This window comes from Lissotriton vulgaris, chromosome 1_2 (assembly GCF_964263255.1).
Source record: "Lissotriton vulgaris chromosome 1_2, aLisVul1.2, whole genome shotgun sequence".
Taxonomy (NCBI): Eukaryota; Metazoa; Chordata; class Amphibia; order Caudata; family Salamandridae; genus Lissotriton; species Lissotriton vulgaris.
The window spans coordinates 312628641-312649639 of record NC_141686.1 but is presented as its reverse complement, the minus strand read 5'-3'; the positions used below and the strand labels follow the sequence as shown (position 1 = coordinate 312649639).

Sequence of the window (20999 nt, the reverse complement as noted above, 5' to 3'; positions counted from 1 at the left end):
TATTTATGTATTTATTTATGCAATTTTATATAGCGCGGACCTTACCCGAAGGTGTCAGAGCGCTTCACAAAAGGACCAAAAATGACATACAGGAACAAAATACAAATGCAGACAATAGGTTACATGGATCAAAAGTGACACTAGTGAGCAACCAAAATACATGAGGTAGCAATCGGTGCACTAAAGGAGAAAAAAGTGAAATTGGTGCAGGTTACAAAAATGTACAAAATACAAGTAGAAGTATAAAATTGCAATAAAAGGCAGACACTCCATCACAAGAACAAACGTTACGTAGGCAATGGAGGCACTTGTGCAAGTAACTAAAACAAACAAAATGTGTACAACGCGCCCCTGCGGAGCAGCGCGTGCTCTCATTAGCAGTGACGCAGCACGGCCCTCGCGTCAGCGTGGCGTTCATAGGGGACGCGCACGTGACGTACGTACGGGCCGGGTGGCGTTTGTGGGTGGAAAGTTTCTCAACAGTCTACAGACCCGCTGCGAGAGGGGTCGCATGAGTTGACGCGCCCTGACGTCATGTACGGCCCGGGCGGCTCTCGTCGGCGGCGCATCGGCCGCCTCATCGCAGCGCGCCACCGAATGACAGGAAGAGCCGAGGGTGGAGGCGGTGAGTACCCGGACCCGAGCGGCGCCGGAAGCCCGGCCTTGCCCTAGGGGGGGTCAGGGCAGGGGCTGTGTGCTGCGCCCCACCCCCCACCCACGGGCCCAGGGCCCTGCCCAGGGGGGGTGCGCCACTTCCAGGAGCGTAGGAGCCTCACTGCTGCTGAGACAGCTGACAGGAAGAGAGCCCAGAGCAGACACTCCCTGTGGAGGCTGATACTGGAGCTTCAGAACCACCTCACTGTAGCTGTCACACACCCCTCACTGCAGCGCCTAGAAACCTCCCTTCAGGACTGTTTGGGGCTCCAGAACCACCTCACTGTAGCTGTCACACACCCCTCACTCCAGCGCCTAGAAACCTCCCTTCAGGACTGTTTGGGGCTCCTGAACCTCCTCCCTCTCTCTGAGGCTGTCACACACTCCAGCGCCTAGAAACCTCCCTTCAGGACTGTCCCTGGGGCTCCTGAACCTCCTCTCTCTTAGGCTGTCACACACCCCTCACTCCAGCGCCTAGAAACCTCCCTTCAGGACTGTCCCTGGGGCTCCTGAACCTCCTCCCTCTCTCTGAGGCTGTCTCACACCCCTCCCTCCCTGCAGCGCCTAGAAACCTCCCTTTAGGACTGTCCCTGGGGCTCCTGAACCCCCGCCCTCTCTCTGAGGCTGCCACACACCCCTCACTCCAGCGCCTAGAAACCTCCCTTCAGGACTGTCCCTGGGGCTCCTGAACCTCCTCTCTCTTAGGCTGTCACACACCCCTCACTCCAGCGCCTAGAAACCTCCCTTCAGGACTGTCCCTGGGGCTCCTGAACCTCCCCTCTCTCTCTGAGGCTGTCACACACCCCTCACTCCAGCGCCTAGAAACCTCCCTTCAGGACTGTCCCTGGGGCTCCTGAACCTCCTCCCTCTCTCTGAGGCTGTCTCACAACCCTCACTCCAGCGCCTAGAAACCTCCCTTCAGGACTGTCCCTGGGGCTCCAGAACCTCCTCCCTCTCTCTGAGGCTGTCACACGCCCTCACTCCAGCGCCTAGAAACCTCCCTTCAGGACTGTCCCTGGGGCTCCTGAACCTCCTCCCTCTCTCTGAGGCTGTCTCACACCCCTCACTCCAGCGCCTAGAAACCTCCCTTCAGGACTGTCCCTGGGGCTCCAGAACCACCTCACTCTCTCTGAGGCTGTCTCACACCCCTCACTCCAGCGCCTAGAAGCCACCCTTCAGGACTGTCCCTGGGGCTCCAGAACCACCTCACTCTCTCTGAGGCTGTCTCACACCCCCTCACTCCAGCGCCTAGAAACCTCCCTTCAGGACTGTTCCTGGGGCTCCAGAACACCTCACTCTCTCCGAGGCTGTCACACACCCCTCACTCCAGCGCCTAGAAACCTCCCTTCAGGACTGTCCCTGGGGCTCCTGAACCTCCTCCCTCTCTCTGAGGCTGTCACACGCCCCTCACTCCAGCGCCTAGAAACCTCCCTTCAGGACTGTCCCTGGGGCTCCTGAACCTCCTCCCTCTCAGGCTGTCACACACCCTCACTCCAGCGCCTAGAAACCTCCCTTCAGGACTGTCCCTTGGGCTCCAGAACCACCTCACTGTAGCTGTCACACACCCCTCACTCCAGCGCCTAGAAACCTCCCTTCAGGACTGTCCCTGGGGCTCCTGAACCTCCTCCCTCTCTCTGAGGCTGTCACACACCCCTCACTCCAGCGCCTAGAAACCTCCCTTCAGGACTGTCCCTGGGGCTCCAGAACCACCTCACTGTAGCTGTCACACACCCCTCACTCCAGCGCCTAGAAACCTCCCTTCAGGACTGTCCCTTGGGCTCCTGAACCTCCTCTCACTCTCTGAGGCTGTCACACACCCCTCACTCCAGCGCCTAGAAACCTCCCTTCAGGACTGTCCCTGGGGCTCCAGAACCACCTCACTGTAGCTGTCACACACCCCTCACTCCAGCGCCTAGAAACCTCCCTTCAGGACTGTCCCTGGGGCTCCAGAACCACCTCACTGTAGCTGTCACACACCCCTCACTCCAGCGCCTAGAAACCTCCCTTCAGGACTGTCCCTGGGGCTCCAGAACACCTCACTCTCTCTGAGGCTGTCACACACCCCTCCCTCCCTGCAGCGCCTAGAAACCTCCCTTCAGGACTGTCCCTGGGGCTCCTGAACCTCCCCTCTCTCTCTGAGGCTGTCTCACAACCCTCACTCCAGCGCCTAGAAACCTCCCTTCAGGACTGTCCCTGGGGCTCCTGAACCTTCTCCCTCTCTGAGGCTCTCTCACACCCCTCACTCCAGCGCCTAGAAACCTCCCTTCAGGACTGTCCCTGGGGCTCCTGAACCTCCTCCCTCTCTCTGAGGCTGACACACACCCCTCACTCCAGCGCCTAGAAACCTCCCTTCAGGACTGTCCCTGGGGCTCCTGAACCTCCTCCCTCTCTCTGAGGCTGTCTCACACCCCTCACTCCAGCGCCTAGAAACCACCCTTCAGGACTGTCCCTGGGGCTCCTGAACCTCCTCCCTCTCTCTGAGGCTGTCACACACCCCAGCGCCTAGAAACCTCCCTTCAGGACTGTCCCTGGGGCTCCTGAACCTCCTCCCTCTCAGGCTGTCACACACTCCTCACTCCAGCGCCTAGAAACCTTCATTTTCTGTCACTGGACCTATCATGGCTTCCTCACTATCTCTGTAGCTGTCTCAAACCCCTCACATTGTCTGTCCCTCTCACTACCACCTCACTCGGACTCACAAACCCCTTACTATCTTGCTACTCACTCCTAATCACCCAACCCCCTCAGTCTCTAGTTCTCGCAAACCCCTCACGTTCTTCTTCTTATTACGTTTCTTATATAGCGCATGAATCGACCCCCAAAGGGGTATCTCCGCGCTTGCCTTGGGAACGCGTCCTGGCTTTTCCCTGTGAGATAGCCCCTACAGGGGATCCCCAAGGTGAAATCCAGGCATCCCGCCGCGGGGGGCCGTTGTGGAGATTAAGCAAGCTTAATGCCCAGAGTTGCAGAGTGTGAACCCATGATTAGGTCAGGCACCGAAGCGAGAATTATCGAGTCCATGGACATTTGAGCTCAAGACCCTGCCGCGTCGGGAATTGAACCCTGGTCCCGGGTCTGACCTCTGCTTCAGGGTTTGCCTGCTCTAACCAGTGAGCCACATTTCTCCTATAGCTCTCACTCTCAGAAACTACTTCTCAGTCTCACTAGTTCTCACACACTTCTCAGTCTCACTAGTTCTCACACACTTCTCAGTCTCACTAGTTCTCACACACTTCTCAGTCTCTCTAGTTCTCACACACTTCTCAGTCTCTCTAGTTCTCACACACTTCTCAGTCTCTCTAGTTCTCACACACTTCTCAGTCTCTCTAGTTCTCACACACTTCTCAGTCTCTCTAGTTCTCACACACTTCTCAGTCTCTCTAGTTCTCACACACTTCTCAGTCTCTCTAGTTCTCACACACTTCTCAGTCTCTCTAGTTCTCACACACTTCTCAGTCTCTCTAGTTCTCACACACTTCTCAGTCTCTCTAGTTCTCACACACTTCTCAGTCTCTCTAGTTCTCACACACTTCTCAGTCTCTCTAGTTCTCACAAACCTCAGTCTCTCTAGTTCTCACAAACCTCTCAGTCTCTCTAGTTCTCACAAACCTCTCAGTCTCTCTAGTTCTCACAAACCTCTCAGTCTCACTAGTTCTCACACACTTCTCAGTCTCACTAGTTCTCACACACTTCTCAGTCTCTCTAGTTCTCACACACTTCTCAGTCTCTCTAGTTCTCACACACTTCTCAGTCTCTCTAGTTCTCACACACTTCTCAGTCTCTCTCTAGTTCTCACACACTTCTCAGTCTCTCTAGTTCTCACACACTTCTCAGTCTCTCTAGTTCTCACACACTTCTCAGTCTCTCTAGTTCTCACACACTTCTCAGTCTCTCTAGTTCTCACACACTTCTCAGTCTCTCTAGTTCTCACACACTTCTCAGTCTCTCTAGTTCTGACACACTTCTCAGTCTCTCTAGTTCTCACACACTTCTCAGTCTCTCTAGTTCTCACACACTTCTCAGTCTCTCTAGTTCTCACACACTTCTCAGTCTCTCTAGTTCTCACACACTTCTCAGTCTCTCTAGTTCTCACACACTTCTCAGTCTCTCTAGTTCTCAGACACTTCTCAGTCTCTCTAGTTCTCACACACTTCTCAGTCTCTCTAGTTCCACAAACCCCTCCCCTCTCTCTAGTTCCCACAAACCCCTCACTCTCTCTCTGGGTCTCACCAACCTCTCTATCATCCTTTACTCTCTCTCTAGTTCCCACAACCCCTCTCTCTCTCTAGCTCTTACCAATTCACCCTCCCTAGTTCTCACGTAGTCCTCACTCTGCTCTCTGTAGCTCTCATAAACCCCTACCAACAGAGTAGAGCCTGATAGTAACTCAGTGGTGATAGGGTGATTATGAAGAGAACTGACGGTCCTGACCAGACTTTACCGTCATTGCATATACTTTAATAATTAGCCCATTTCTTACTCTTTGCTGACTTACTGAACCTCGTATTAGTTACTGAAGCTGCTGTCATAACAGCGAATACCTCAGGAGACTTAATGGATGTAATTAGCTGCCTAGTGGCAGAGACATTATTACATGGCATGCTTTGATACTCGGGTCTTTTATCTGAATTTCTAAAGTATTGTGTTAATTACTAGTTTTTATAAGTTATTGTAGCAATTAAAAAAAAACATTTTTCTTTACATTAATGCAGCCCTTTGTTTGTGAGTTGTTTTTCTTCCTGTGAAGTAATTTAAAGACCTCATGATGCCACATCTTTGATGGCACTCTGGTTCATCAGGTATGGAATGTCTCTTCTGCGGTGCTTAGGTTTTATTTATTAATTGTTTATACAAGCCGTGACAAGTGATTGATTGTTGTTTGGATGCAGGGAGTAATGTTTGTTTTCCTTAGTTAATTAAATTTGCAATTTTTGAATGCACATTTTAAAATAATTCTATCTGATATGTCTGTATATAATTTTGTAGATGCTACTTATTGAAATAATAGTGAATTTGAATGAGCTAATGCCTTATTTCAACTGTACCAACATTATTATCATGAAGTGTTTAAGTAAGGTGTTCTTGTTTCAGATTGGATGTCTGTTTTTACTCATTTCCTCGGAATATAGTCTATCTGGCACCATAGCAATCTAAAGGCAAAGAAGCAAATCACACCTCACAGTGTGTGGCAGAACGAACAACATGTTTCATCCCCATCTGAGGTAGATTGGAGAGAAGCAACTGACTTACACCGATCACAGTCCAGCATCAACAGATACCAGGTAAAAGGAAGTAAAGGCAGCATCTGAGCTAGGAAAATTACTTTCTTGGTTGCAGCATAGTATACAAAGATTGAGCGGATCTTGTTCTGGAAAGTTCTTGTAATTAGTTCAAAGCTTGGAATTGGTTAAAACATAGTTGTCATTGCACAACACACACTTTTTTGGCACCTCTTTAGTGTTAATTTCTTGTGGCATAAAAGCACAGGGCCTGCCAGAAGGGAGAGTCCATCAGATCCGATCTGATCTAGCCAGCAATGTAAATGTGGTCCATTGAGAGCATTGCAGACTCTGAAGTTCCTTATTCTAGTGTGAGGTCCAGGGAAGCATAGATCAGTCGAATATAATGTTCATAGTTTCAGATGTACCTTCTTTCACTGGGTCTATCCCAGTAGGAATGTTTTAGTATTTCACTGTGAGCTTATGATTTATGTGCATCTAATGTTGCATGAGATACATTGGGATGTTTACTGTGATAGGTGAGCTTTGCGATCAGGTACACATTACAATAGTAGTCATGAGATAAACATTTTCTTTATTGCTCATTGACGAGAATTTGAGTAAAGGTGACTTGACAACTTAAAGATGAATTGGGGCCAACAGTCCTTTCCCCACATGTTCCAACAGAGTGTCAGATGATGCAGCATTTTTCCTACCTGGCTGATTGTGTTTTTAAATGACTGGGGCATGGGAGGATGTACTTGGAAATGAATATAGATGCCACTTAGCAGGATATTGTTTTTTGGTTGCCATTTAGTATATTGAAAAGAGACCCCAGCGAGCATCTAATTTCTCACTGAGTTAACAATGCGGTAAAAAGACTTCTTATCATTTAAATGAAGAATTGGTTTGAATGGTTTAAATGCTTAATATGCCTGTAGGTACAACGTAGACATCCTACTACAGCCCTAGAGAGTGCTCATAGAAGTAACCAATACAGTAGGGGGGAGGGTTATTATGGAGATAAAGCATCAAAAGAGTAGAGACTGCGTGACTGGGTAAGTGGGTTGTATGAATCTAATTTGAGAAGGATGGCAGAAGTTTCTTCAGACGAGAAGGAGAACAATTTCAAGATAACAAAGAGATTGAGCTCTTAATTTGGTGCACAAGGCCATGCATGACACAGGATCATCTCACCTTGCAACCTTATTCCACTGGTACACCCCAGGCAGAACCTGGAGATCCTCCAATCAGAAGAAACTTGTCTCGCCTAGATTTCGTCGATCCAGGTGGGGTGGCCGCTCCTTATCTGTGGCAGCTGACAAACTTTGGAACGCTTTGCCTCTCTATCACTACGGCAAACTCACTTGCATCTTTTAAGAAGATCTTAAAGACCTGGCATTTCACCTTGTAGTCGGCCAATGCTTGCTTCCCCTTCATCCCGCTTGACACCTTTTTGGTTTAGCGCGCTTTTTAAATTCCAATCCTACCCTACCCTCCCATCCTAATTAAATTCCTCTATTCTGAAATGTATCAATACTTAGAGAAGTCATGTTTTTCTAACTTAATGATGCTGTTAAGTGGTACATTGGGTTATGGTAAGTTGTACATTTGTGTAATATGGACTACTTTAGGTATGTGATTTGTTACTTTATGTATGGAGGGCAAATGCAGTAGAAAATATCTAAATGCAATGAATTCTGGCAATTGTTTTGGCCATATCATGAGCAAGGTAAACAAAGTTGAATTAAGATATGCACAAGGTAAGAGGTGAATCAATCACAAAATCTTTACATTTGTTTAAAATGTTTTCAATAAGTATTATTGAGCAAGTATAAGTAACAGAGAAGAAAGGGAGGCATCCTTATCTGCTTCTAATGGAACGTCATATAAATGAAACTAATTCCATTGGCAGCACCCTGGCTTTTGGATATCTTTACGATGTTTTAACATGATCATTGAAATCTGGGTTTAGACTTTGCAACAAGAACAAAAGATAGTTTGAGACAATCGAAAACAATTTAGGCACCTTAGTAAGACTTGTTTAATGAGTCAATATGACTAAAAGTTATTTAGAGATGCACATATTAGTTCTCAACTGTTGTTCCTTAAGAGAACTTGTTTTTCTAGGTCTCATAACTAAGAGTTGTATCTAGCCTTTGTATAACTTAGTGATTTGCTGGCCTGATGACGTGCACACATTTCTGTTGCTTTTGGCGTTTTGGTTAAATGTTGCAGTAAGCATTGAGTGAAATGGGATTAAAATATTTTTTAATTGTTATGCCAGGTTTTGGGATTAAGATAATGAGCACTTAGACGAAATAGCTCCTAGGACTTGTATTTTTCTTGAGTGTGGAAGACAGTTCTAGAAACATCTGTTCTTGTAAATTTGTCTGGGAGACGAGCTTTTGCTGGGGCTTTCTTTTTCGATTATTAAGACAATGTGTCTGCTGATTAGCTAAGTGTTTTTGCTGCATTCACTGTGATGCAGTAACATTGTCTTTTAATGTTAGACATGTTCTTGGAGTTGTCTAGGACTGCACTTGTTGACTTGATCTCATAGATATATAAAGGTGTTTATAAAAATGAGAGAAAATCCTACTTCTCATTGTCTCTGAATCCTGGTAATATCTGTTATGTTGCTTAATTTGCTTTCAACAATTATCTCAGATCTTATTACTTTTCCTAGTGCCTAGTTTTTTTATGTGTGGAATTTTATTTTTATTAAACATTTTCTCAGTTGCAAAAAGCAGTGACGTTAACAATCTGTGCAACAGCGAGTTCAGGATATTGCAATATTTCACTTTCTTCTGGCTCACCTAGTACAGGAAATAGGCTATGCCCCACACGCAGGTCTTGTTTTCTTATTTAAACTTTCTATTTCGTTTATTTGACGATACATAGAAGAGGAAAAGAAACTCCCCCCTCAGCCCGGGGAATCAAACCCCTGCCATACACAGTGCTGTTTTCCCCGAAGATATACATGTATTACAGTATGCAATACCAGTTTACAGTGTGTAATGTAAATCTTGAACACCTGCCCAGGTCCAATTATTCTATATATACATTAGCTGTACAGGTCACAGGATAAGTATTTACAGATATTTATGACCAACAATACCTTGACTCCTACAACAATCTTCTGCCTCTATCTCCTGCGGGTGGGGCACCAGGTTATCTATTGGTTTTTATTCGGGGTCTGTTCTCGCCTCCTCCCATTACAACACTCTTGGGTGCATCTGGGGTGGCTGCTGCGTTTCCCGTTGAGGAAAGGAGGTATGATTTCAGGGTGCCCCATATGTCCCTTGGCTGGAGGCAGGCGGAAGCAGTTCAGCATAATTGAATGACTGCTCCTGCCAAGTTGTAATGTCATGCAGCCAGTCCTTAAATTTGGGGGCGCAAACCCGTCCCCACCTTCAGGCCACTTTGCGCTTGGCAATCAGTAACCCCCGTGCAAATACCTTTTGCCACTAATCAAAAATCGCTGGGCACTGCCAGGCCAAGTGGAGGAAGTCGGGACCCTCACAGCTGCACCTGGCGCATTTATCATCCTCCCTGAGCTTGAATTTGCAGAGTTTGACCAGGGTATAGTATAATCTATGTAAAAACTTATAATGGATCAGTCGCAGCCTACTATTTGCTGTGAGAGCCTCTGTTTGCGTGCAGCAGAACTCCCATTGTTTGTCTGTCAGCTGTGCTCCCAAATCAGGCTCCCACTCCGAGTGGGCTGTCAGCGCGCGTGCCTTAGCTGCCTTTTGTGTATGATGATAGATGAGCGAGGTAACATGTTAGGGAGGCTTAGCTTGTAGGAGCACATGAAGTGGTGGGAGAATGGGGGTTCCTGTGGGAACGTTGGTGTGGCCGCCCTTACACTTTGTTGAAGTCGAACAAACATGAATAAGTCCATGGTAGTAGGTGTGGCAGTACTGAAGAATTACTCCCTGGACTGGAAGTGGCCCACTGCATATAGGTTCCCCCATGTATTTATCTGGGCTTTTTCCAGCATTGACGGACACTGCTGTTCATAAGTGACTTGGAGCTCTGGATGGTAAACCAGTGGTAATTTGGGAGAATATAGCATTGATTTATCCAGTTTGGTGGCAATTTTCCTCCAAGCTGAATTGGTGTATGCAACTGTTGTGGGATCTTGATCTCGCATCTTAGTGGGGATGAATAGTAAGTCTGATAGGGGGGCAGGAGCTATGTAGCGCATCTCAACCGCCAAGTGCAGCTTAAAAGGGGGCGGGTGAAACCAGTATGCAGCATAGTGCCCATGTGCTCAGTGATAGTAAAGTTCGAAATCTGGAACTTCATAACCGCCCTGTGAAAAAGGTAGTCTCAAGGTATCCCTTCGGAGCCTGGCTTGTTTACCACCCCACACCAAATGGATGGTCTGTGTTTTTAGTGCGCTAAAGAAGATTTCCCTAGGTAGTAATGTATGTTAATGAAGAGGTAGAGTAACTCAGGCAGCAATATAATTTTTACCAGGGAGATCCGCCCTGCCCTGAGGCATGGCCGTCCACCGTGTGATTGTTTGTAACTGTTTCTAGCGTATCTCTGTAATTGGAGCGCATTAATACTTCCCTATCCCTGAGACTTTGACCCCTAGGTATTTTACCCCCTCACTTCTCCATGTCAGTGGGTAGTCTACTGTGTATGGCACGGTCGCTTCAGTCAACGGAAAAATTGATGATTTGGCCCAGTTAATATTTATGCCTAAATATTCGCCACATTTTGTAATTTCCAGCAGCAATGGGTTTAAATTATTTTGTGGATCCCTGAGATAGTGTGATGTCGTCTGTGTAAAGCAAAATTAAAAGTTGCCTGGACGGGTATATCAGAGTGTGTTCTTTATGGTGTTGCTGTATTTTAGCAGCGAGCGGTTCTACAGCTAGAGCAAATAATATGGGGATAAGGGACAGCCTGACGTGTGCCTGTTGTGATGGTGAAGGGGGGGAGGGGAGAACGCACCCAGTTGTGAAGAAGAGTGGCAGTGGGTTGGCGGTACAATACTTCTACCCATCCCAGGAATTCTGGGGGCTTGCCTATATATCTCAAAGTGCCTAAGAGAATTCCATTCTACAGAATCAAATTCCTTAGTGGCATCGAGGAACACCGCCACTGCGGCACAGTAAGGGTCGATATCTTGGAGTACTGCAAAGAAGGTTCTAAGATTATTGGACGTTGCTTGGCCAGGGATAAACCTGGACTGGTCCGGCAGTACCAATCTCTCCATTAACAGGTTCAACCTCTTGGATAGGACCGTAGCAATGATTTTTGTATCGCAATTAATCAGTGAGAGCGAGCGGGAAGATTCACATTGATTGGAAGGTTTGCCTGTATTCAATAGGGAAGTGACTATAGCCTCTATCATCGTGGTCGGGAGTCGTCCCTCCTCTTTTGCCTCATAGAAAACTGCTTTTAAAATGGGGACCAGCTGTGTCAGATATGTCTAATAAAATTCAATTAGCAGTCCATCAGACTCTGGCGCGCGGCCCGATATCATTTGCATGATCGCTGCCGTGATCTTATCAACCTCTAATTCTGCTCCCTAGATTTCCTTTGGGTATCTCCCAACCATGCCAAGGCAATATCTTCGAAGTATGCTTTTGAGATCTAGTGGTCGTTGTCTGTGTGTTGTATAGAATATTTTATAATATGTCGTAAAGATATGCAGTTGGCTAAAGATGCTCTTGCATGTCTCGCCCTCCGGGTCAGATTTCTGCTCACTTACAGGTAACTGCTTATTTACATTTTTGTGAAGTACTGAGTGGATGTTTTTTCTCGCTCTCTCCTTGCGTGCCTCTTCCCCATCAGATACCACCCCCTTCTTTGTATTGCTTTCTCCCTTGTGCTGCCCTTTCTCTAGTGTGCTTCTCCCCCTCCAAACGTCCCACGCTCAATGTTGCACTCTTTCTCTCCCATTTGCTGCTTGTACTCTTTTCCCCAATCCAACTTTATTTTGTTGTCACCACCCACACTCACTGTTGCTTCCCTCCACTTGCTCCTTAGGTGTGGTCCACCCCTCTTAGCCATTTAATTTAAAATTACCATTTGCTGCTGGACGTTCACCTACAAGAAAGGCACATTTGTGCGCTCAAAATTGTGTTTATTTTTATTTGCCTAGCTAAGTGCTTTACGCCATTTTACATTGTACAATTAAAAAAAGAAAATCGTCCCTGCGTCATTCTGCAGTTGTGCGCATGTGTGGTGATGCATGTTTGACCTACAGAGTGATGCGACTTGCAACCACAACACTTTTTTTGTGTTTATTATAGGGGGAGGCCAATGTTGCACTGCATTGCCATAACTAATGGGCCTACAAAGTGAAACCTGTTCGCTTTGCCAATGCTTCGGACTGCTTGGCATCTGTCTTTTCATATAGTTTCTATTGTTTGGGTTTATTCTCACTGATACATTTGTTATCTGGCACAGATTATGGCACTTAATCCATTTCCTGACGCTTGGTATCTTCAACCTTTCAGTAGTTTCCCTCACTGCATTACTTTTTATTTTCCAAGCAGCTGTAACTCAATCAACATTTGTTTCGATGCCTTTGCAGTAATTATATTGGTTTAATTCTCCAAATGATGGGATAAGTAGAAGTTACATCCTTGTGTGGATTAGTTTCAAGTCTAAGGCTCCACCTTGGTTGGCATCCAAGTCATTTCCCAATGTTGATTTATGCTCACAATCAACGTGGGTCACAGGTGACTTGGTAGAAAGTTCTGCAACTGCACTAAATTACACACCCTGCTAGTGCCATTAGAAATTTAAGGTGGACGTTGCATGTGCATGTTTTTTCACTTGTGGTTTCAGGAATGAGCCAGCTCTTATTGGCACATTGTTGCAATTGCTTGTTCCTTTTTCAAACTTAATTAATTAGCATCTATGAAAAAGGAGATGCCTGCTGTGAGTTTTTCGGTATGTGTTTTTTTGTTCCACCTTCACTTTTCTTGAGTTTAGGAACCTGTTCGTATTTGGATTTGGGTAGTGGAGCCAGGGCCACCAGCTTCAACTCGTGTTTGTGATCTGTCATTTGGCTGCATGTGACAGATTGGCACTATCCACTTGAACGTTTAGCTTGGACATTGGAACGACAGTGTGAGAGGTCATTGTTTGTGGTACCGCAGAGCAGTTGGAGCAGCAGGACAAGCGTATTCTTGCTTCTGTTGTTCCTCGTTGGTATCCAAGCTGTTTCTCGTCAAACCCTCTGTGCTTCCTTAAGTCTAGTAGTAGCATAAAAATAATGAAAACCGCTTTTAGGAGTGTGAAGTAACTGGTTCTACTGAAGCTTTCACCTTGATGACGAAGCTTTTCACCTTGATGACACACATCTGAACACCCATTTGTGGCATTTGCGATCCCTAAGACACTTAATTGCAACTCTTAATGGATTGGTGCATACTAGCGTCATCTTTGGGATGAGCGAGGTACTTGGTGTGAATGAAGTACATGTTGATGGTAAAAACCTATTCACTGAAGAAAAAGCGTGACCATGGCAACAACCTACAACCATGTTAGAGGGGAAGGGCATGGGCTTCTATTTGTGAAGTGAGGGCAGCCAGTGGTAAGGACAAAAACATGCAAGAGGGCACTGGGAATGACCGGGTTTTCAATTCAAGAAATGGCATTTCTGAAAGGGAATCTTTGTTTTTCTCCCGTCTTCCAGGATCATCTGATAAAGCATGGAATCTCTACGGAACATGAGTGTGGAGGAGCTGCGGGATATGCAGGACGATCCAGAGCGCATGGAGCACCTCACCCAGGAGTCCCAGGAGGTAAAGTAAAACCCTTATGTGTCACAGAGAACTAGAGGCTCAAACTTAAAAACGTAGAGGGTAACTTGTAGGAGCTGGTGAAGAGACGGCCACGACGTTGAGAAGATTCATGAAATAACAGGAAACAGAACCCACAAAAGTGCTATGACAACCCCAATGTAACTTTGGCATTTCTAAACAAATTGAAATATTGTTTGTCGAGTCCCAGCAGGATAGACATCTACTACATCAACGTAGCAACTACACATATTACCATTACATCGATCCAGCAACACATAAATTTAATTTAAAAAGTTATTTCATTTAAGGATTCATTTAAAGTTAATAATTAAAATAAAGCACACTAATGCTTAGTTTAATTTAAATATAGATCAGGCTTTGCATTAAGGGTAATTTTAATTGATTGTATATAAGGATTTAAATTAATATGGCTAGGTTAAATTATTTATTTTAATTTAGCATTTATTTTTAGATTTTGTTTGAAAAAATTATGTGTTTAAATTTTCTTTGATTTAAATTCATCTAAATTCATTTGGAATCTCGGTTAGTATTTTGGTAAGGTTATGGATAATTATTTTATTTGCCCATAAGGTTTAGCAATTTTATCATGAATTGCTTCTTGAAAGATATTTAATCTAAAATAATTGAGGGTTTGGATTTAGTTTTATTGTTTTTTAAATTTCGTTTTATTTAAATCAATTGAGCAGTAGGTTTAGGGTCGACAAAGATTACTTAATTTGTAATTACATTAAACTAAATATAATTTTAAGACTATGGTAATGGTTGTAATTGCATACATTCAGTAATATAGTTGCTGTAAATAAATAATTATCCTTTAAAGAAGACTATGTAGTATTGGGATAATGCTGTAGAGATGGTGGTAAATATATTTACAATATCTCAGATAGGTACTTCCTGTTGGCATAGTGGATGAAGCAGCCTTAACCATGCAATGCCATTGCCAGACAATGACCTTACCAAGACCACTTTCCTTTACCATGCATTGCTTTTAAAACGCATGCCTTTACCATGAATATACATTTTCCATGTATACCTTTACAATGCAAGTTAAGTATATTTAAGGTAAGTATTTTGGTACAATTACCTTAAATATACCTAACTTGCATTGTAAAGGAATACACAGTAAATGCATGTTCGTGGTAAGGGCATGTGTGTTTTTTTTATTTTTTTTTAAAAACCTTTATTTATAGAGTGCACAATACACAGCGTCTGCCTACAACCCCTCGGGGCCGGCCGCTATGACATATGGGAAAAGGATAAAAAAGAACCATCAGGACAGAACGCCGTTAAAGCAGTCCCTGAGCGAAGAGTATCGTGTGGAGCATAGAACCATAACATGAGGATAGAAAAAGGTTTAATTTTATAATTTTGTTGAGTACGATTTATAAAACTACGAAAAGAGTCGAAGCTAATCATTGACCAGGATAGCTATCATCATTCAAGGAGCACCGGGAAGGAGGCGTAATAGAGGAAGGCATTTATCAGAAAGTAATTTGACCACTATCAAAGAACCAGGACCAACCGCTATGTCGCATAATGATAGAATATCATAAACTCCCTAATAACATGGAACCCCAACCCCAAAGGAAGCGAAGAGGTGTAAAAGAAAAGGAAACAGAAGAAGAGAAGAAAAAGAAAGAGGGCCATAGAAACAAAGAGAAAACATAAAACACATCCCATCCCCCCCACCCTGCATACCAGCGGAAGGCCACGGCCCACCCCCCCCCCCCCAATAGGCATGCCTGTCGCCCCAAGAGAACCCCCAAGTGGGAAAGAGAGTATAGAGAGTGAGAAAGAACGATCCCAATCTCCAACTCTCAGAAAAGGCGGGAGGAGGAAAGTCAACATACTCCCGGTCCCCATCGGCCCCGTAAGCATCCCCCACCCCAAGTACCATCAGCACGACAAAAATAGCAAGCAGAACTGTAGGTGGGGAGAGTTATTTACAGATGTGCAAGTAAACCAGACAAAACACAGTCCCATCCTAGTCCCCGCCCAACAATGCATCCATCATACTAAAGAAATCACCTAGCCCTGGCCCGATCTTGGGTGACCCCACGTACCCACCCCCCGTGAGAGGCCACAACCGTAGGAGAAAAGGAGAAAGCCCGCCCCAGTGAGAACAAAGAGGCAAAATGGCCGCACTCGATGACGAAGAAATGTCCAGGGACAAAATGGACGTCGCCAGTACCAACCAGAGCCGACACATAGAAGGAGCTGCATTCTCAATAAAATAACTCTTTGCATTGCAGAAGGCGTAGATGTCTCCATTGAAGAGGCACAATGTATAAGGATAGTCGGATGTTGTAGCAGCAGCCCCGTGGACTCCGTGGGCAAGGTTGAGTGTCGCACCGGGGAAAGAGACACTGTATCAGCGCCAGGGCAGTTAAATCGCAGCTCACACTTTGTATCCTCGCGAAGTTGCTGTTTAGTCACACACTCCCGCGGCAACAGTGTATCATTGACAGGGATCAGCGGAGGCTGATAGACGTCGCAAGAAGAGAAACCAGGCAAAGTATAGCATGATCCAGTCACAAACCCATCCAGTTTCTCCCTTAACAGTCTCGAGTTTGCACGCCACTCATTCCGCAGTCGAGTAAGGGCACAAAGCACAGAAGTGTGGGTAAACGTCTTTTGATCATTCATTACCCCCTCGGTGCGAGGCGCAGTAGGCAGGTCCGCTTCCCAATCGGGTACGAGCTGGGCACACCGGGTAGGAGCCGAAGCGCCGTCCGCCATAGTTGTTGGGGAGCCAGCCGTCTCGATCCTGCCTCCAGGGACAACAAAGGATAATCGGCGAGGTCAGCGCCGTGGTGCAATAATCAATCTCTTCGGAGCAGGACAAGTCCGCAGTCGTGGACGGCTCACACCGAGGCGTCCCTCTACGCTCGACACAGGCAGAGGCGAGGCAAGGAAGGAGCCCCGGCAGCCGGGGGCACCTCCAACACTGGAGAGAGCAAAGCGCGGCTCACCTTCAGAGTCCCACAGATGAGGCGATGAAATAGACTCCCAGCCGGCCAGCAGTGTCCTCCACACATGCGTCCGGTGTAAACGACCACATAGCCATCCGACCAACACAGGATGTCAGCACCGTTCCAGAGCGATCGGCCCCCGCAGCTGCAGTAGACACAGGAGGTGCGCAGTATCTCAGGTCCCGGGTCCAGGGCTAGGAGAGGGGTCGGCGTATATCTCGACGAAACCCCAGGTTAGCAAGTAGGCAGGGACATCGGAGGAACACCAGTAGAGTCAGGAAACGTTTCCAAACATCCCGCTGGTACGAAATAGCAGGATAGTGGACAGGATGGCTGTGCGGGAGATAAAGGCTTCGGGAGCCGGGAGACTACACGTCCGTCTCCGCGGCCATCTTGGCTCCTCCTCTAAGGGCATGTGTTTTAAAGGCAATGCATGATATATATCTGCATCCATCCCAGTGGCGGTTTCCATTGGGTAGTTACTGTTAGGATCATGTTTCCATAGGAAATGCATTATTCTGCGTTGCTAATAACTTTGGCACCGTTAGGAGAATCTCCGCGAAACTTTCCTAAAACGTTCTATTTATTGACTCGTTTGTACATAGAAAGTTTCAGGCTGATCCGTCAAGCGAGGGCCAAGAATAAGGCGGGTCCCAAGACCTATTTTCCTCATTCATTTTACCATAGGAACTTTGGACACAGCTACTGCCTAAACTGCTTAACAGAGTTACTCCAAATTTGAGAGCTAAATCTTTTGCAAAAAAGAGTGCTTTTTGTGTCTTGGTGTAAATCTGCTCACTAGTTTTGAGCAATTAATGCTCAAACTTTTCTTTAAATGTAAGGTGTTGAATGAAGAGAAGGGTAGGTTGTCCAATCCCTTACAAATTCCCTCTTTTTTTTGGATAACTCTTGCTAGTATGCGTTGTAGCTAAAGTCTTCTATATCCTGTAAACACACTTAAACAAGTGGCGATAACCCTTTGCAACTGTTTATTCTTTATTAAAACCTATGTCCTGGACAGTACCCAGGCACACTAACGTCCAGCACAAAGAACTGAAACTCTGAGGTATCTTATTTTTTTTTCTCTATACTTCAGATTCCTAGGCTATATTAGGCCAACATGATGCAAAGTCTTGATTTAAAATGATGGCGATTAAACTTATCTGATGTAAAAAAAAAAAACTTCAAAAAAACTCCTACACCTCAGACATACCAAGTTGGGGCATCACGTAGTGAATAATGTAGATTCACTATTGGACGTATATAATTTCCTAAAAATAAAATAATTGAAAACACCAATCATGTGGTAGAAGTAGCACATGGATCCTAGTCTTGATCAGTGGACTGAAACACTAGGACTTTGACTGGGAGTTTTCCCTCCCCAAAATCCATGGCCACCACTAAAGAACCTGGTGGTAAATTTTGAGTTCAAACTTTGTGTGATACAGCAAGTGACCAGAAGAGTGAAAATTTGTATATGTTTTTCAGCACCCTCTACATACAGAAGTCCATCAAAACGTTGTTGTTAGAACACTTTGATTAGGCGACAAGACTATGGCCCGGACTGGGGTAGTATGGACCACAAGTCACCAAAAAGATTGTTCTTGATACTCATAAAGGCAGATCTAGTCTTCTCCCTAGCAGTGCATTTGCATCCTTGCTAGATCTTTAAGTGAAGGTAATTGCTCTTTACTCTTGACTCCAGGAAGAGCATTTGCAAATGCAATAATTGCTAATAGCAAAATCGCTAAATTGCGAGGAATTGCATTTAAGGAATCTCTATTTGAGATTCCTTAAATGCAATTCATTAATCATTTTTTTATTTGCGAATTTGCAATTTTTGGCCGCTATTTACCGCGAAGTCTGACTTCGCGGTAAATAGAGAACTTAGAAAAATGCACTTTAGTGCATTTTTCTAAGTTGTATGTTACACACTCGCATGTCCTTTGGACATGTGTGTGCGCAAAATCAGTCTACATTTTCATTTCAGGGGTGCTACAGGGTGTACTTGGACACCCCGGGCACCCTTGAAATCGCATCCTTATTTGCGATTAGCAAATTGCTAAAGGCCCATAGGAATGAATGGGGAGTTATTCCTTATTTGCGATTAGCAATTTGCTAATCGCAAATAAGGAATCTGTAGGAATCGCAATTTATTTTGCGATTCCTACATGAATCCCATTTTGCAAGTCCATAATAGCGATTCCTTAATAATCGCTATTAAGGACTCGCAAAATGGAACAATGATGAATCTGGCTGCTATTGTTTTAAGAGCAGTATACAAATAGTGAATTAAAACTCAATTTACACTTTATAATCTTGCTTTACAAAAAAAGTACATACGAAAGAAAATAGATGTGACGTATAAGTTACTCCATGTATTTGCATAGTGTAGACCTAGTAACAGATAATGCTTCACATAAAATAGTAATAGTAAAACAGGAGAAGCAAGAGTGTGATGAAGAAGAAAGGAGAACGTGAAAGTGTCTTTTGTAATTCACAAGTGCTGATTTTTGATAAACTTTTATTTGAATTCCAATATTCCAATAGTCCTAAACCATCATCAGTGTACTCGGGATAATAAACCAACTTCCTCTCTGAATCAATGCATTTTCTTCCTTAAGCCGAGGCCTGTTTTTAAATGTATACATGGCCGTTTTGCATGTTGCGTAGCAGTCCAGGGTAGCAAGAAACTCCTGTAATCATATTGTAGTTCGATCGAATGGCACAATATTAGCATAATAAACACAAGGATCAGGGAAATTTGGGTTCATGAATGATACTTGCTTACCACTGCTGCCCCCCAAATCCCTCTAAAATCGAGGCGCTTGTCCCCTTTCATTCTCAAGGGTGATCATTTTAGTTTCCACAGCCACAGCAGATGCCGCTTCCCGGGCCCCTCCTCATTCCCCTCCCCCAAGTGCTGAATCTGGTCCAGTCCTCCCTTCCTCCTTGCTTGCGTGTCCCACCTGGCCCTTGCAGGGGGTGGCTTGGTCTGCCCAGGACAGGGGAACTTTCACACATTTGCACCATCTCTCATTTATTTTTCTCTTGATCAGACTTTGTGACCACCACAACTGCATATCTGTACTGTTGTCACTTTATCCTGTTGTACACATCTTTTATGTCTTAAAGCAACAAAGAAACCTCAATAAAACGATGTTTAAAAAAATGAATGACCCTTTGATTTGAGAATATGTGTCTACACGATAAGACCACCTTGCTCTGTACCTAGCTTTATGGTCTACAAATATCTGTGCGGAAAATGTAGGTTGCAATCCAATAAATGAGTATTGCTCTTACTCAAAGCTTGAGGGGCAATAAAACATGTCGTAGACTTCGAATGTACCATATCAGTCGAGTGTTGGAGGACGGCTTCTTCATTATAAACCTTACCCAGGTTTTCTGAAGCAGTTCACTGATCATCGTGACCAAATTGTGGTGAGCTTCTCCAGGCCATTAATTGTCCCACAGTACAATGTGGCCAAAAATGTTCATACCTGGATGAAAATTGTCTTTGTAAATAAACCCAATGATGAGGGAGAAAACAGCATTTCATGATGGATGATTCCACAGATTTCTTGCCCCATGGCACTCCTGTAGATGTCAGAATGGATCTGGAAACTTGAAATAGTGCTACTGTGTCATTAGGTGGCGCTATAGTTCCAGCTCGGCAGTGAGATCTACCCACCACATATGGCATCACAAAAATGGCATAAAGCATCACCATGGCGTGCTGTTGGTTCCTTTATTTTTTTTAAACTCCTTTCAATGATTAGAAGTTACACAAAACATTATTTCTACCAAGTACTTACATTTACTTTGTTTTCTGGGATGTCTTCCCTGAATTTCGGCTTTAAACCCTGTCACTCGCTGCTTTCACACAATTGATGCTGGACCTCTTATACCCACCCTGGTTCCTTAGTTATACATGCGGTCCCCAAGAATCTGTTGTGGCGGCTTCCATCTCGATTTACACCAATGACTCTTTCCCCGGTGCCTGTCAACCAATTCCCACTCTTTCTGGTGCCATTCCAGCAATGGCTGACCCTCCTCTTTCGCAGAATACCTTGCTGGTTTTTCCAGCACTGTTCCCGACTCCACTACCACTGACTTTACATCTGCTACAAAACATAGCCATTTTTCCATAGATTAAGTCCATTTTAGTCTGATACCACTGCACAGCAAAACATTTGATCTAAAAGGAACCTCCCTACAGGTCCTTGCCTCGTCATAAATACTTTCGCAGGCTAGAGTGACTGTTTGGCTCCGATTCATACCCCAGTCAAATGCTGAACATAGTTTACTACAATAATAGTGACCGCAGTGTGCTGGGTAAGTATAAGCCGACT

At 45.1% G+C, this 20999-nt stretch overlaps 1 protein-coding gene across 1 annotated transcript in view; it reads left to right on the top strand.

Annotated features, from left to right (window-relative positions):
- The first annotated feature begins 404 nt into the window (after positions 1-404).
- The window catches only part of VPS37C (VPS37C subunit of ESCRT-I), a 67049-nt gene continuing 46454 nt past the window's right edge, over positions 405-20999 (top strand). Inside the window, exons 1-3 of the mRNA XM_086953339.1 lie at positions 405-625; positions 5746-5936; positions 13546-13654. Of these exons, the coding sequence (XP_086809465.1) occupies positions 13562-13654 (93 nt within the window). The 5' untranslated portion in view covers positions 405-625; positions 5746-5936; positions 13546-13561. The remainder of the gene's footprint in view (positions 626-5745; positions 5937-13545; positions 13655-20999) is intronic.